Source organism: Paramisgurnus dabryanus, chromosome 6 (assembly GCF_030506205.2).
Source record: "Paramisgurnus dabryanus chromosome 6, PD_genome_1.1, whole genome shotgun sequence".
In the NCBI taxonomy this organism is placed as follows: domain Eukaryota; kingdom Metazoa; phylum Chordata; class Actinopteri; order Cypriniformes; family Cobitidae; genus Paramisgurnus; species Paramisgurnus dabryanus.
Genome location: NC_133342.1, coordinates 28,587,422 through 28,601,528, shown reverse-complemented (window position 1 = coordinate 28,601,528; position 14,107 = coordinate 28,587,422). Strand labels below are relative to the sequence as shown.

Sequence of the window (14,107 nt, the reverse complement as noted above, 5' to 3'; positions counted from 1 at the left end):
GTCTTAGGCCACCAGCTTTGCTGTTTTACTATAGCTGTAATGACCATCCATATTCATTTTTTGTGTGGCTTTGATAAGATATAAACAGAAAACTCAGGTATACACAGATGTACAAAACCCCACAATTTTCAGAACAAAATTTCTTCTTCAGGCAAAAGTCTCTTGTGTGACCTCTCTTGGTACCTAGCTCATCTTGAACTCTTTTGAGAAAGCTAAAGTCCTGAAGACATTAGATTAAAAATAAGATTTTTTTAATCAGGGTATCATTTCATTTTGGTTTGGAAGGAACTGAAAGTTCCTGCTATTGCTCAAGTGTAAGTGAAGGTCATACTAAATACTTGACTCTTTAGCTTACTGCATACAAATTTCCAGTATTTTCTTGTTGTATCTAAAAAAAACCCTGAGAAATAACAATGTATGGTCATTATACCATTTCAAAAACAACAAATCCAATGGTGGCATGTTGGCCTTAGACCTTTGCACAGTACTGTATATTGTCTCTTCTTTTTACTTAATTAAAACAAAATCCACCGATGACCATAAATCCAACAGAAAGACACAATGACCTGCCTTATAAGATGTGGTGGTGACTGGCTTGAGGTTAAGCTCATGCCACTTGCTTGTGACTCCATCTTTAACCGTTCTATAGTCCAGATAGTAACCTCTGACCTCAGCTCCACCATTATTAGCAGGAGCTGTCCATCCCAGCACCATGTAGTCTCGGGCACTCTCCAACAGGGTCAAACCAGTAGAAGCGCTCGGGGTGGCTGCAGCATAAAATGGGGTTAGTTAAGGCTACCAACATTACCTACCATTTTTTCTTCTGGAAAGAGCACCACATGCGTGATGTATCTTTATAACCAAGCATCAGTATATCAACGTTAGATAAACACAAAGACAAATATTCAACAGGTATTATATTCACTAAACAACACAATGTTAACATTAGAGAGAGAAAAAATTATGCTGTTTAAGGATTTTGTAATTTATGATTATATAAATGCCAAAAAATCAGTTAATGAGTCAGTAAGCATGCAGGTTTTGTTTTATAGATCCTACTGTATATATGATAAATTGTGATATATTATTAAAATAGTCAAGTATGGATAGGATGATTGTTAGTACTGAATTTATTTCAGTTTAGATATTTATAATGAAAAATATTTTTACATTAAGGTACTGAGGAATCTTTTTTGCATTTGCATTGTGCTGATAAGTGTTTTAAAAAAATGAAAAAAAAAATCCTAATAACTATGAATCATATGGTAAGTTCCTTGAAATAGTATTGAAATTATATTTAAAATGTTTCTTTTGATTTTTTCTTTTTTGCGTTTTCTCTTAATTGACGAGATCTCATCAATGGCGGGGAAAGAGTTAAAGGAGCAGTATGTATTATTGAAATCTAGAGGTTGAACTTGGTACTGCAGTCTAAATTCAAAATATTGGAGACGTTTTTCCCTGGTCCTCTCCCTGACATCTACATGAGCGAAGCTGATGGTACATTCATACAAGGACGTAAGCTTTAACAATTTAAATTTTACTTTAAATGGGTGACGTCATGGTTGCCGAACTGAATTGTGGATTCTTATGCATCATGTCACTGGCATTGCTCGTTGCAGAAGTTAAACATTTCTCAACTTTTAAAGGGCAACGCAGGGGCCAGCCAATCAGATTCCCTTATGCAATTAACTTAGTGCCGATGGTAGGCAATTGCGTTTATGCAAAACTGGAGAACAGAGGAGCAATAAAAAGAAAAAAAAAATAATAATTATGGTATGTAACACCAGAGCTACACTATCAACCAAACGTCCATTAGCTGTCAAAACAAAAGCCGCCTTCTTGTGTTGTGGTTATTTGTGATTAGCTGTTGTCACTATGACGATTGCGTCTGGACCACGCTTTAGACACGCCCTCCGTCAAGCGTTAACCCTGATGATTCCGACATTCTTTCAAAAAGAGAATAACTGGGTATAGCATACCTGAACTAAGCAAAGTATGTATTTGGGATGTAATACATACTGCTCCTTTAACATAATGATACACATAGATTTGTCATTCTGAACAAGTCTACTTACAGTGCTCTTCAAACTCTGACAGGACGCTGGATGACCTTCTCTCACCCACCCTGCTCATGCACAGGCTTGCATTACACACCCTGCCGTCATTCACAAAAACAAACATACAGCACAGGCACACAGAGTCCGATTTGCATTTAGGGAACAATGATGAGACATCGCTGTTGTCTCTTTCACCTTCCTGATTTGCAAATCTCAGTACCTACAGTAGGTGTTTGTGTCATGCATGATTTCCTCAGGTAATGATTTATTTTCTCTGAGGGAATGAAATGAGTGAAGACAGCGTGACATGCAACAGCATGAATTGGTTTAATAAGTCGTCCATGCAGCGTGCAAGCTCAGTTTTGTCTTTTCATCTTGGTGATATGCAAACATGAGTGGTTTCACATACATAAAAGTGATGTTAGGTCAGAGATGCTATTGCACATCTACAGAGAATCTGAGAGAGGTGTTTGTGCTTGTACTGTAAGGGAGATCAGGTGCTAAGAATGACGGCAAAAATCAGGGGAAAATAAATCACAGGTCTAAATAGATCTGTAGTTGTTTCTTTTTCATAGCAATAAGAATATTCTTGCTGTTGTGAGCAAAGTAGACAAAGGTTTTTGACTTTATTAGCATGTACAGTATGTTTACATCATGTTGACCCGAGTTGGGAAACTAAAGTTTTGAAACTATAGCATGCAAGGCGTGTAATTATTTATAGGGCCCCTAACCTAGGTGTTTTCAGCAATATTAAAATAGTCTCTGGTATCCCCAGAATGTAAAGTTTCAGCTCAAAATAAACCACATATCTTTCATTTTACGATGATGAACATGGCCATTTTTAGCTGCAATCTCTCAATACATGCAAAGAAAGCTTCTTTTCCCCTCCCTGTATGCAAAGTATGGGGTAGAGCGCTTACAAATGTGAATTGGACTACATCAGAACATGTGTCTCTGGCAGAAGGTTGAACTATGTGCTCATGAGGCGGAGTCTGTGAGTGGTTATGGTTGGGGCGTTATGTGACATCACATTGCTTGGAGCCTGTTTTGTGTGACTGTTGCAGTTTGAAGGAGATTACAAAAAATGGATGGATTTGTATAATAACAGGATGTTTCTGCACACATACTGGTGACTTATTTTGTGCTAGAAACACATTTAAAAGTGCATTTTCTAGGTTAGGGGGGCTTAAAAATACAAAAGCAGTTCACAACAGTCAAGTTATACTTTTAAATAAGTAGTTACCACTAAAAGCTAACATAAAAATTTACATTTGTGCATTTGACAGGCACTTTCATCCAAAGTGGTTTACATATATATATATATATATATATATATATATATACACACACACATATACAAACAGCGGGGGAAATAAGTATTTGACACATCAGCATCAGTAAGGAGATTTTTAAGTGGGCTATCGACACAAAATTTCCATCAGATGTAGCCATCAAGCCAAATATTAAATTCATCCAAAGAAGTCAGAACATTTAAGTATACAAGTTAAGTCATAATAAATGACACAGGAAATAAGTATTGAACACACTTTATTTAATACCTTGTAGAAAAGCCTTTGTTGGTGATTACAGCTTCTAGATGCCTCTTGTATGGAGAGACCAGTTGTCTGCATTGCTCAGGAGTGATTCTGGCCCATTCTTCCACAGAAATGGTCTTTAAATCTTAAAAGGTTCCTTGGGCCTCTTTTATGAACTTTGATCTTCAGTTCTCTCCATAGATTTTCTATGGAATTTAGGTCAGGTGATTGACTGGGCCATTCAAGCAACTTGATTTTCTTTCTTTGAAGCCACTTCTTGTTTTCTTGGCCTTGTGTTTGTCCACCCTCTTTTAATTTTCAGCTTTCTGGTAGTTGGCAGCAGATTTTTATCCAGAATATCCCGGTACATTTCTCCAATCATTCTGCCTTCAATAATATGAACTCGGCCATACCCCTTGCTGAAAAGCATATGATGATGCTTCCACCCCCAAACTGTTGGTATGGTGTTCTTGGGGTGGTGGGCAGTGCCATTTCTTCTCCAAACATGGTGTGTAGAAAGACTGCCAAAAAGTTTAATTTTGCTTTCATCTGACCATACTATAGTCTCCCAATAATCCACAGGCTTCTCCAAATGCTCTTTCGCAAACTTTAATCCATTTCCGGATAATGGCCCCCACAGTGCTCACAGGGGGCAGGGTTTCTCTCTCATTACTGACAGATTTCAGGTGATCTCCTGGCTTTCTATGCTGTTTTGCACCTTGTTATCTTTATGTGTTCAATACTTATTGCCGGTGTCATTTACTTTATTTATTATGACTCAACTTGTATAGTTAAATGCTCTAAATTCTTTTTATGAATTCAATATTTGGCTTGATGGCTACATCTGGTGGAAATTTTGTGTCAATAGCCCACTTAGAAATCCCCTTACTGATAAAAGTGCTGTGTCAAAAACTTATTTTCCCTGCTGTATTTATCAGTATGTGAGCTCCCTGGGAATTGAACCCATGACCTTTGTGCTGCAAACACAATGCTCTATCAAGAAAGCTACAGGATCACATAAATGTAGCTTAAAAATAGCTTATTAGATTGAGTTTTTTAATAACTACAACATTATACATAAAAAAATATATCTCTCTCTATACAGTATATGACTGACTGAAATGAATATGCCATAATCATTTTAAGAGAGTGTGGTTAGTTATTAGCACATACAGTGCAAAAAATACTTTCTTACTTAGTATTTTTGTGTAGCTTTCAGTAGAAATATCTAAAAATTCTTAAATCAGGATACATTTTCTTGATGAGCAAAATAACTAGTTTTTAGAAAAAAAATGATACAAATTTAAGCAATTTTTTTCTTGAATTTTCCTTGAATTAGGTGTTTAAAAAAAGTAAACTTATTTCAACAGTTTTTTTCTTACCCCATTAGCATATTTGTTGCTTGTTTTAAACACAAATTCACTTAAATTTTATATATTTTTGTCTACAATTTTGACTTTTTAGATATTTGTACTAAAAACAAGTCAAAAATGCTAAGAAAGTCATTCCTATAGCTTAACTATAATAATAATAATAAACTGGTCATAATGTTGCTTTAGATAAAAGTTGCATAAACATAAAGGTCTTCTCACTTGCTGAGAAACTTTAGCTTTTTAAAGCTATACTGTTTGAAAAAAAAACAACAACTGATCTGTTCTCACACCCTTGAAAAATGTAGAGAGTAGTGTCACGTACGAAGTTGTGAAGTGTTGTGAAGCTCAGTTACAATTCACAGTTGCTCTGACAGCTGCAACAATACTCACCAATTGCTGCTTGCACAATGCAGGCCTCAGACTCTGCAGTGCTTTGACTGTATCCAGCCGCGTTCACAGCCTTCACCCTAAACACACATTTGTCTCCAGTGTTCAGCCCGTGGCATTCAAACCTGCATAACATAAAACACTGGCATGTTAAAAGAAAAGCTCAGCTAGTCTTATGAATCCATGGTGCAATAGCAAATAAATCAGGTTCTAAAGTAACAATACAGTACATGCTGACTGCAGTTTAATGGTCAACAGCATACCTGGTGCCTTTGACTGGCTTGTTGTTGCAGGGAACCCAAATGCCGCTGCCATTGACGCTGACCTCAATATAATAGCCCACCAGATTCTTAACCTCTTTGGATGCCCCCCAGATCACTACCACAGATGTCTCAGTGCTTCTGATGGGAACTATAGGCCCTGGAACAGAGGGCAGGTCTGAAAGCAAAGACAAAAAGACAATTAGCAAGTATAAATAATCAGAGATGACTTTCTTTTAATATAAATAAACAAACAATGATATGAACTATGAGGGTATTATGAGGGTACACAGTGTGTAATGTTTATGCTCACGTTTGAAGAAACCATGTAATGAAAAAACATTTTTAAAGCTTCCCTGTAGTGAAAATAATGTTTGTACTGTTTTAATATATCTTAAGTCAAATCACATTCAGCAAATTCATCAGTCAAAACCACTACTGAATATTTTCTCCTTAAAGTGCACCTATTTTATTGCTAAAAAACAAGGTTATTGTGTATTTGGTATAATACAATGTGTTCACATGGTTTATGGTTCAAAAAACACATTATTTTCCACATACCGTACATTTTTGTAGCTTCAGATATACCGTTTTCCCGAAACGCACTGATTTTGTACAAAACTCATTGATCTGAAAAGCTCTGTGTCCCTGATTGGCCAGCTAATCTGTAGGTTGTGATTGGCCTGAATACCTCTGACGTCAGCCGGAAATGTGACGCTCCTTACCATGTTTGAAAGTTTAGGTCACAATGCAATGCTAACAGGAGGTAATTTACAGGCTATGAGTCCAAGCGGGAGGAATTATGATAATGTCGGTCTTGTCTACATCAACAATGCCAGGAAGTAAACTGTTGCCTACAATCTGTGTGTTTGTTGTAGTCCAAGAAAAGAGATTTATGTTGGAGACGATAACTCACGTCATTGTTTACTTTAGGGTTTGTACCTTTTGCATATCATTAAAGGATTAGTCAATTTTCTTAAAAAAAATCCAGATAATTTACTCACCACCATGTCATCCTAAATGTTGATGTCTTTCTTTGTTCAGTCCAGAGGAAATTATGTTTTTTTTTTTTTTTTTTTGAGGAAAAAAAGTGTTGAGAAAAAGTAACTGTTAAGTGTTGAGTTATGTGTTAAGTGTTGGGGTCCATTTAAGTCCATTAAAATGAGAAAAATTCTGGAATGTTTTCCTCAAAAAGCATAATTTCTTCACGACTGAACAAAGGTTTTTTTTTTAAGAAAATTGACTTATTCTTCAACATGTACTAATACACACTTACACACCAAAAAAAAACTAAAATCCTGAATTGGACCATAGGAGCTCTTTAAAACTGTAGTTTTCAAAAAACGTGGTTTAAAACTGCCTGTTTTCTACAACAAAGTATATTTGTATAAAGGGAGCTGGTGTGACTGACTGGAGGCGGGGCTTAGTTTGCATATTCATGATCTGCATATACTAAATAAAGCAAGGGTGTAGAGTTACATTCAAGCTATTTCATAACAAAAAATGCCTAAAGTAAGGATTTTTCACAGGAATATGAAATATTTTAAATATGCCGCTTTGATAATGATTTGATAAGATGATTGTACTCTTTTTTTCATCCAAAATAACTCAGTCACTTCAAGTTTGTTCATTTACATGAACATTTACATGTTGGTCTTCAAAAGGTACTGTAGTAAAAACAGCAAAGGTCAGTGAGAGGGTGAAAAATGCTCATGTAAAACCAAAACAAGACGGTTCTTGTGCAAGAAACCATAACATTATAAGTGGACTTTAGAAAAACTCTACAACCTTACCTAAAGTTATGGCCTCTTTGAGACACTACCTTCAGTGGCAAACTAAATATAACGACTGAAACACACTCTTTAGCACCTATTTTTATTTTTGTGTCAAGTGCCATTACCCAGTCTGTCTCCCACAGTAGTTGCTCCAGTTTCTTCCGATGGCTCCCCAACACCAGCAGAGTTGCAACTGCGGACACGGAAGTTGTAGGATTTTCCCTCGGCGAGGTCAAAGAGGGCAAAGCGGGGAGACTTCACCGGCATCCCGGTGTTTACCCTCTGCCAGGTGTCAGCACCCTCCATACACTGATAAAAGTGTTACACACATACAAGATGAAATCTAACAGAATGTGTCATATGAAGACAAATTCTTCATTAGTCTGATTTACCTTCTCCACATAATACATGACACCCTCATGTCCTCTCTGCACAGGTGGTTTCCAGCTCAGCACCACGTAACTCTTGGTAGATTCAGTGACAGCCAGGTCAGTGGGTGGACCAGGGACCACCCCCACTGAAATAGACATGGTAAATAATGCAGAGATCTCCAAATATTCACAGTGCTGGCTGAATAAAGAATCACATGATGTTTTATATTGTCTTCAAAACTTCTAAAATTGAAATGAGGTCTTACCTGTGGGGTCCTCCTCTGTGAATTTAATCATTCCAGTCCATGGAGCAGAGGGACCAGCTGTGACAGAAGAAAGAAAAGATTTTTATATAGAACCGAATCCACTAGATTTTATAACCCATGTCTTATGTCTCACCTCTGAGACGAGCACGATCTGAAGGGTCCATGGCAACTACGGGGTCGGAGGGACGAGACGGGTGGCTCACGCCAGCGTTATTGAAGGCACGCACCCTAAATACGTAGGAGCGTCCCTCATTAAGCCCAGTGACGGGAAAACGGGCGTATTTTACTGGAGTGTCATTACACTGAGCCCAGTGATGAGTGCCAACCTCGCACCTGTAAAGACGCATTTCAGTGAGGAGCACGGAGATGGCATTTATGATCAAACTGGCGATGGGCTCTTAAATGCCATATGACTCACCTGTCAATGTAGTAGCCCATGATAGAACTGCTGCCCTCCACCGCTGGCTGCTTCCAGGTGACAACCACATAATCTTTATTGGCGTCATGGCAACGTACATCAAGAGGAGCAACTGGAACGCCCTCCTCCTCCACGTCAGCATCTGATGAACACGCACAAATTAGTTGGATTATGATTAATTTAATTATGAAATGCTTCTGCTGACTGGGCCACATATCTCAAATATGTTTCTGTAGCTAAACTGATAAAAGACTATGACCAATGACCAATCTAAACCCTGTCCAGGAAACTGCCCCATAAAATTGTAGGCCTCTATTAAACACTTCATTTATGAGTTATGAGACAAAAAAACCTGAAATCCATTACCAGGATAATACCACAATTTTTTTATTTAGATAAACTAAAAGATATTATAAGGATTAAGGTTAACTTGTCCTCCCCGCTGGCTCTCTATGGTGCCATTAACCAAATATAGAAGCAGCACTCCCAAACTGAAACCTAATACGTGTGACAGCTTGCTTCTTAAAGATGCAGTAGACATTGCCCATGCAACGAAAACATATATACAAATATGAGTTAATTTTGCAACATTAATGCACTTTCGATGAGATAAAGATAGACATTATGCATGTTAATTCATGTACTTCCTATACAGCAGATGATGTCGAATGTAGCAGGACTGACCTCTCACAAAAACAAAGGCAGAGTAAGTGTCGAAGCCAGACTTAGTGTTGACACGCATGGTGTAAAGACCCTCGTCTTCTTTGTTGAGGTGCACAAGGGTCAAAGTCGCTCGCTCTCCACTCCAATGCATGGTCACCCATTTAGAAGGTGACAAGGCAACACCTGGTGAATAAGTTAACATCAACTGTAAGAGGTACTTAAGTATGAAACTTATTGTTTATTAGGTATTTTTTACAATTATACAGCTCTCCAAATCAATGGCACACTATGGGATTTGCACAATTAAAAATAAGCTCACCATTTCTGTACCAAACAATATCTGGCTGATAGCGCTTGACAACGGGGTAGACAATGACCGTACATCCCAAACTCATGGTCTCTCCCTCACGGCCAAATGAAACGCCAAACTTGTCAATGATGGTGGTGTTGAAGGTGACGCCATATTCAGAACTGTAACCATCTGAACATAAACATAAGCAGATCAAAGGGATTTGTAATGTATAAAAAAAATCACAAGTTCATGTGCCCAGAATTATAAAGCTTTATTAAGAGAATTATATGGTATGTGACACTTACGAGGCCTTTCAATCACCTTTTCTTCATCCTTGAACCCTTGAACACAAACACAAAGGTTTCATGTAACAAACTAACATACAGGTTTTGCATTACAAACAAAGCCATGTGCTTCATTCCAAATATTGCAATCAACATCTGAAAAATATACCTCACCTAACAGTTTTACATTTATGCATATAGCCTATAGTACACTTATGCAGTAAATTATAATATGTGCATTCTCTGAGAAGCACTTTATAAACTGAGCTACAGAAATGTTAAATATACAATATTAGATATTGTGGGTACACTACAGTTAATAAGACTGTACAGAGATTTAAAATAGCACAGGTCAAACTGAGATGCTGCAGTGGCCTTAAAATAGACTGTCAGGAGAACGGCAGCTGTAAACCAGAGTAAGTTACACGTTACTGTAATGACCTCAACCACAGTTCCTACATTCAGTAGATAGATTAGACATAGAGAAGAACTTACAGGCATACAGCAGTCGAATATAAGCTTCATTAACTTAAAAAACTTGATTCTTACAAAAAAAAAACGCATTCATGCCAAAGTGTACATGTGAATATGATAAGTCTAAAAGGAAATATGTGTTCAATACTCACTTTTAATGATGACAGAGGCAAAAGCAGAACTTTCTCCTTTTATATTGAGAGCAGAGATCCGATACTCAGCAGTGTCAGTAAAATCACAGCTGTAATACACAAGAATAAAAATAAAATAAACATGTTTTATTAATATTATGTTTCAGCAAAACTGATGTTAGCCAGTTATTCTTATCTTTGTCAAATTGTTGACAATAATTGAGAAAAAAAATCATCCCACATATTTAGCTTTGATAAGGAATTATTTTAACTTAGACAAAATGTCTACTTTCGTACACATTATTAAATTAATAAAAACTTTCTTTACTTCTTGATTTCCAGAGAATGCATGTTGTATTGGCTCTCTGTGATGTATTTCTCAGGGTGAGCCTTTGCATCGATCACAACATTGTTTTTGTACCTGAAAGCAAAATTAGATCAATGGCAAATAATAATAAAAAAAAAACTACACTGGAATTCAGTTATGCTAAGCTTTTATAACATTCTGCATGTTTCTGACCAGGCCACGCGGGGTTTGGGCCATCCAGCGACAGTGCAGTGCAGCGTCACATTGGTTCCCTCCCAAACGGTCTGGCCACGTGGTTTCATGATAAACTCCGGCGGGTGAGTCAAACTGTCCGTATTCATCCTTCTCTGGAATTCATCTTTCTCATGTATCTTGAGTACAAAAATGATAATGTTCAAATAATGATCATATAAACATACCAACCTGATCTCATGGGAATTCGTACATATTTTATCAAATTTGAAATGAATCGTACTAATACATAAAGCATTAATGAAACCCACCCCAAACCTAACATCACTGGGTTGAAAGTAAATTCATGAGATTGTACAAATTCAGATGAATTAAAGGGCACCTATGTCATTGCTAAAAAACAACGGTATTTTGTGTATTTGGTATAATACAATGTGTTCACGTGGTTTATGGTTACAAAAATGCATTATTTTCCACATACCGTACATTTTTGTGGCTCTAGATTTTACTGAAACGCACGGATTTGAAAAGCTCTGTGTCCCTGATTGGACAGCTATCTGTAAAGCTCTGACGTCAGCCGGAAATGTGACGCTCCTTACCATGTTTAAAAGATTCGATTGCTAACAGGAGTTAATTTACAGGCTGTGAGTCCAAGCGGGAGGAATTATGATAATGTCTGTCTTATATCACCAATCCCTGGAAGTAAACTGTTGCCTACGATCTGTGTGTTTGTTGTAGTCCAAGAAAAGATTTACGTTGGAGACGATAACTCGCGTCATCGTTTAATTCGGGGTTTGTACCTTTTGCATATTGTTAACATGTACTAATACACACTTACACACCAAAGGAAATGTAAAAATGTGAATCGGACCATAGGCGCCCTTTAACGACTTCATAAAATACGTACAAATTGCCATGAGATTGTGTAGATTAATACTGACACTGTTGAAAAGTTTTAACAGAAAAAGAGTTTACTAACGCCTGTTCAAATAAGACAGCTTTTACTCAATATAGTTTTACAATTACAAAGATTACAATTTTGTGACCATTCATTCACCGCCATGTTGTTCCAAACCTGTATAATTAGAATGTTAATGGTCGTTTTTGCTGTATGGTCAAAAGTAGCATTTTTTTACATTCCAGTGTTTCACCAAATAAAAAGAAAAGTAGCATGCATTTGGAAAGAGGTGAATATTTCTGTGTGAACTATTCCTTTGAAGAAACATTATGAGGTTATACAAAAATATATTTTAGCATGTATTAGGTCAAACCTTTCTGCTCAGAGCTAAACGTTCGGCAGACTCTCTTATACTGGTCTCCCGGGTCTTCTTGTAAGTTCTCGTCTTAAATTCGGTATCCTTGGAGAACAGGTTTCTCATGACGACATACCCCACGCCCTCTTCCTTCACCTCCTCCTGGCTCTCCATCAGCTCCTTTGTGGCTAAATGACTGATCAAGATCAAATGAATTAGCAAATACTAATAATATATTGTTGTTAATAGATAATTATTTATATAATTATGATAAGTTAAAATTACTAATAAGTAGATTGCATTCCTTATTCATTTTCCCTAAATGAAGATTAAGTATACTGTTTGTGACCAGCTGTATCAGCTAAAGTGATGTGATTGTCATGTATTTCATTAAAATGTGACCTCTGCATTTAACCAATCCAGCGAGTAGTGAACACAAACATCCACCCGAAACAGAGGTCATCTATTACTGCAGTACCATGGGAGCAATTGGGGAAATGTGCCTTGCTAAAACACAACCCAGTCGCAACCTGCCGGCACTGAGACTTGAACCAGCAACCTTATCTTATCTTATTTGTACAGTTCAGTTGCAATTACTTTGTTAATAGACTACTAACAACTACAATGTGCACCAAAACACTTTCACAAACCAAATCAACTATGTCCTTATGTGACTATGCAACCACCTGCTTCTAAAGACTGGTACAACGTATCCAATGACCTCTTCTTCTGTGTCCACTGCCAGGCGAGCCCGCTTGTCTTTTTTGGAGACTGAGCTTATTTTCTTCTCCTTCTTCTTGGTCGATGTCTTGACCCTAAACAACATGAGTCAAGTTAAAGAAACACTGTGAAACTAAGAGGATAAACTGAAGAATTGAATTAAAATATTTTATATTACAGGAGGGTTAGTGGAATAGGATGAATGAGAGTCTTAGTGTGTTAGTGGAATGTAAATATTTGCAGAGACGCCCACTATATTAAGCATTCATTCAAAATGTAATAATGAGAAAGAAAAGCAACAGCATTTTAACAAACCACTGATACAAACGTTTTGGTCTTGGTTATACAGCACCTGACCATGTTACCACATTGTTGTTGTGTAACGCATTATTACACATTTTATCTACTTTTATGATTTTTTTATTGTTATCTAAAAAGAAAGATCATGATCGGATGGGAAACTAAAAAACACACCAAATCAGAAGAGAAACCTCATCGTATCCAAATGATTATGTCAGTCACTTACTGCCAACAATATTATGGGGCATTAGACAGGTGGATAAAGCACTGGGCTCTATTTGAATACCATTCTGATCTTTTTATCTCTCCCTCTCTCTCTCTTACACTTAACAAAATATCTCTAGATTACAACACTCACTTTGTGGCTTTGTTTTATGATTAATACATACAGGGGTGCTGACAAAACAAGGAAAGGAACAGATTACAATAGTTAATATCGTCATTAATCACAACAATTCAATATTTTTTGCCAATAAAAATATTCTACAATTATTAAATATAAAAAAGACTACAAACCAAATCCAAGTAAAAAGAGTTTCAGGTGGCTAAATGCATTTTAAAATGCAGACACAATCTATTCCGAGTAATTTTCTCCTTTAGGTAGCAAACATTTTACAGTTCATGTACTCCTGTATATAGTTACTCATTTTGTTAGCAACGCAAAACGTCATTTGAACTCTGGGAACACATATACTGTTTAAAAAAATGTATAGCTTGTAATGCACAAGTCCCTTTGGATGAAAGGAAACTGCATAAATATAAATGTACAGTTAAAGTCCATCCAAACTAATGTGTTTTCAAGCTTCAATAACTATAAATAATTTTTAGACCATTTATAACTTGCACAGAGGCTCAGATTCTTACTGGGCTAAGCAGTCCTCAACATCTTCCTCTATAACAAAAGTTGATCTGAATAAATATAAACATTGTCCCAAAGCTCATAAATATTTTGTAAGCATCAAAGCCACAAAAATGCACAGGTCTGGGCTACTTTTGCACAGAGAACATCAATAACCACTATTTCTTCAGCAGTCTTAGTACTTTTTCTA

The 14,107-nt window shown here is 36.7% G+C and overlaps 1 protein-coding gene across 3 annotated transcripts in view; it reads right to left on the bottom strand.

Moving 5' to 3' along the window:
* myom1a (myomesin 1a (skelemin)) overlaps positions 1-14,107 on the bottom strand; it is a 29,248-nt gene that overhangs the window by 13,138 nt on the left and 2,003 nt on the right. For all 3 annotated transcript variants that reach the window (XM_065276473.1, XM_065276475.1, XM_065276474.1), the window contains exons 3-18: positions 12,725-12,853; positions 12,057-12,234; positions 10,807-10,964; positions 10,615-10,707; positions 10,308-10,396; positions 9,703-9,738; positions 9,425-9,586; positions 9,127-9,288; positions 8,443-8,584; positions 8,158-8,357; positions 8,025-8,081; positions 7,780-7,904; positions 7,513-7,696; positions 5,616-5,790; positions 5,356-5,477; positions 571-767 (exon numbers count right to left, since the gene is read on the bottom strand). In XM_065276473.1, coding sequence (XP_065132545.1) covers positions 571-767; positions 5,356-5,477; positions 5,616-5,790; positions 7,513-7,696; positions 7,780-7,904; positions 8,025-8,081; positions 8,158-8,357; positions 8,443-8,584; positions 9,127-9,288; positions 9,425-9,586; positions 9,703-9,738; positions 10,308-10,396; positions 10,615-10,707; positions 10,807-10,964; positions 12,057-12,234; positions 12,725-12,853 — 2,209 coding nt within the window. The remainder of the gene's footprint in view (positions 1-570; positions 768-5,355; positions 5,478-5,615; positions 5,791-7,512; positions 7,697-7,779; positions 7,905-8,024; positions 8,082-8,157; positions 8,358-8,442; positions 8,585-9,126; positions 9,289-9,424; positions 9,587-9,702; positions 9,739-10,307; positions 10,397-10,614; positions 10,708-10,806; positions 10,965-12,056; positions 12,235-12,724; positions 12,854-14,107) is intronic.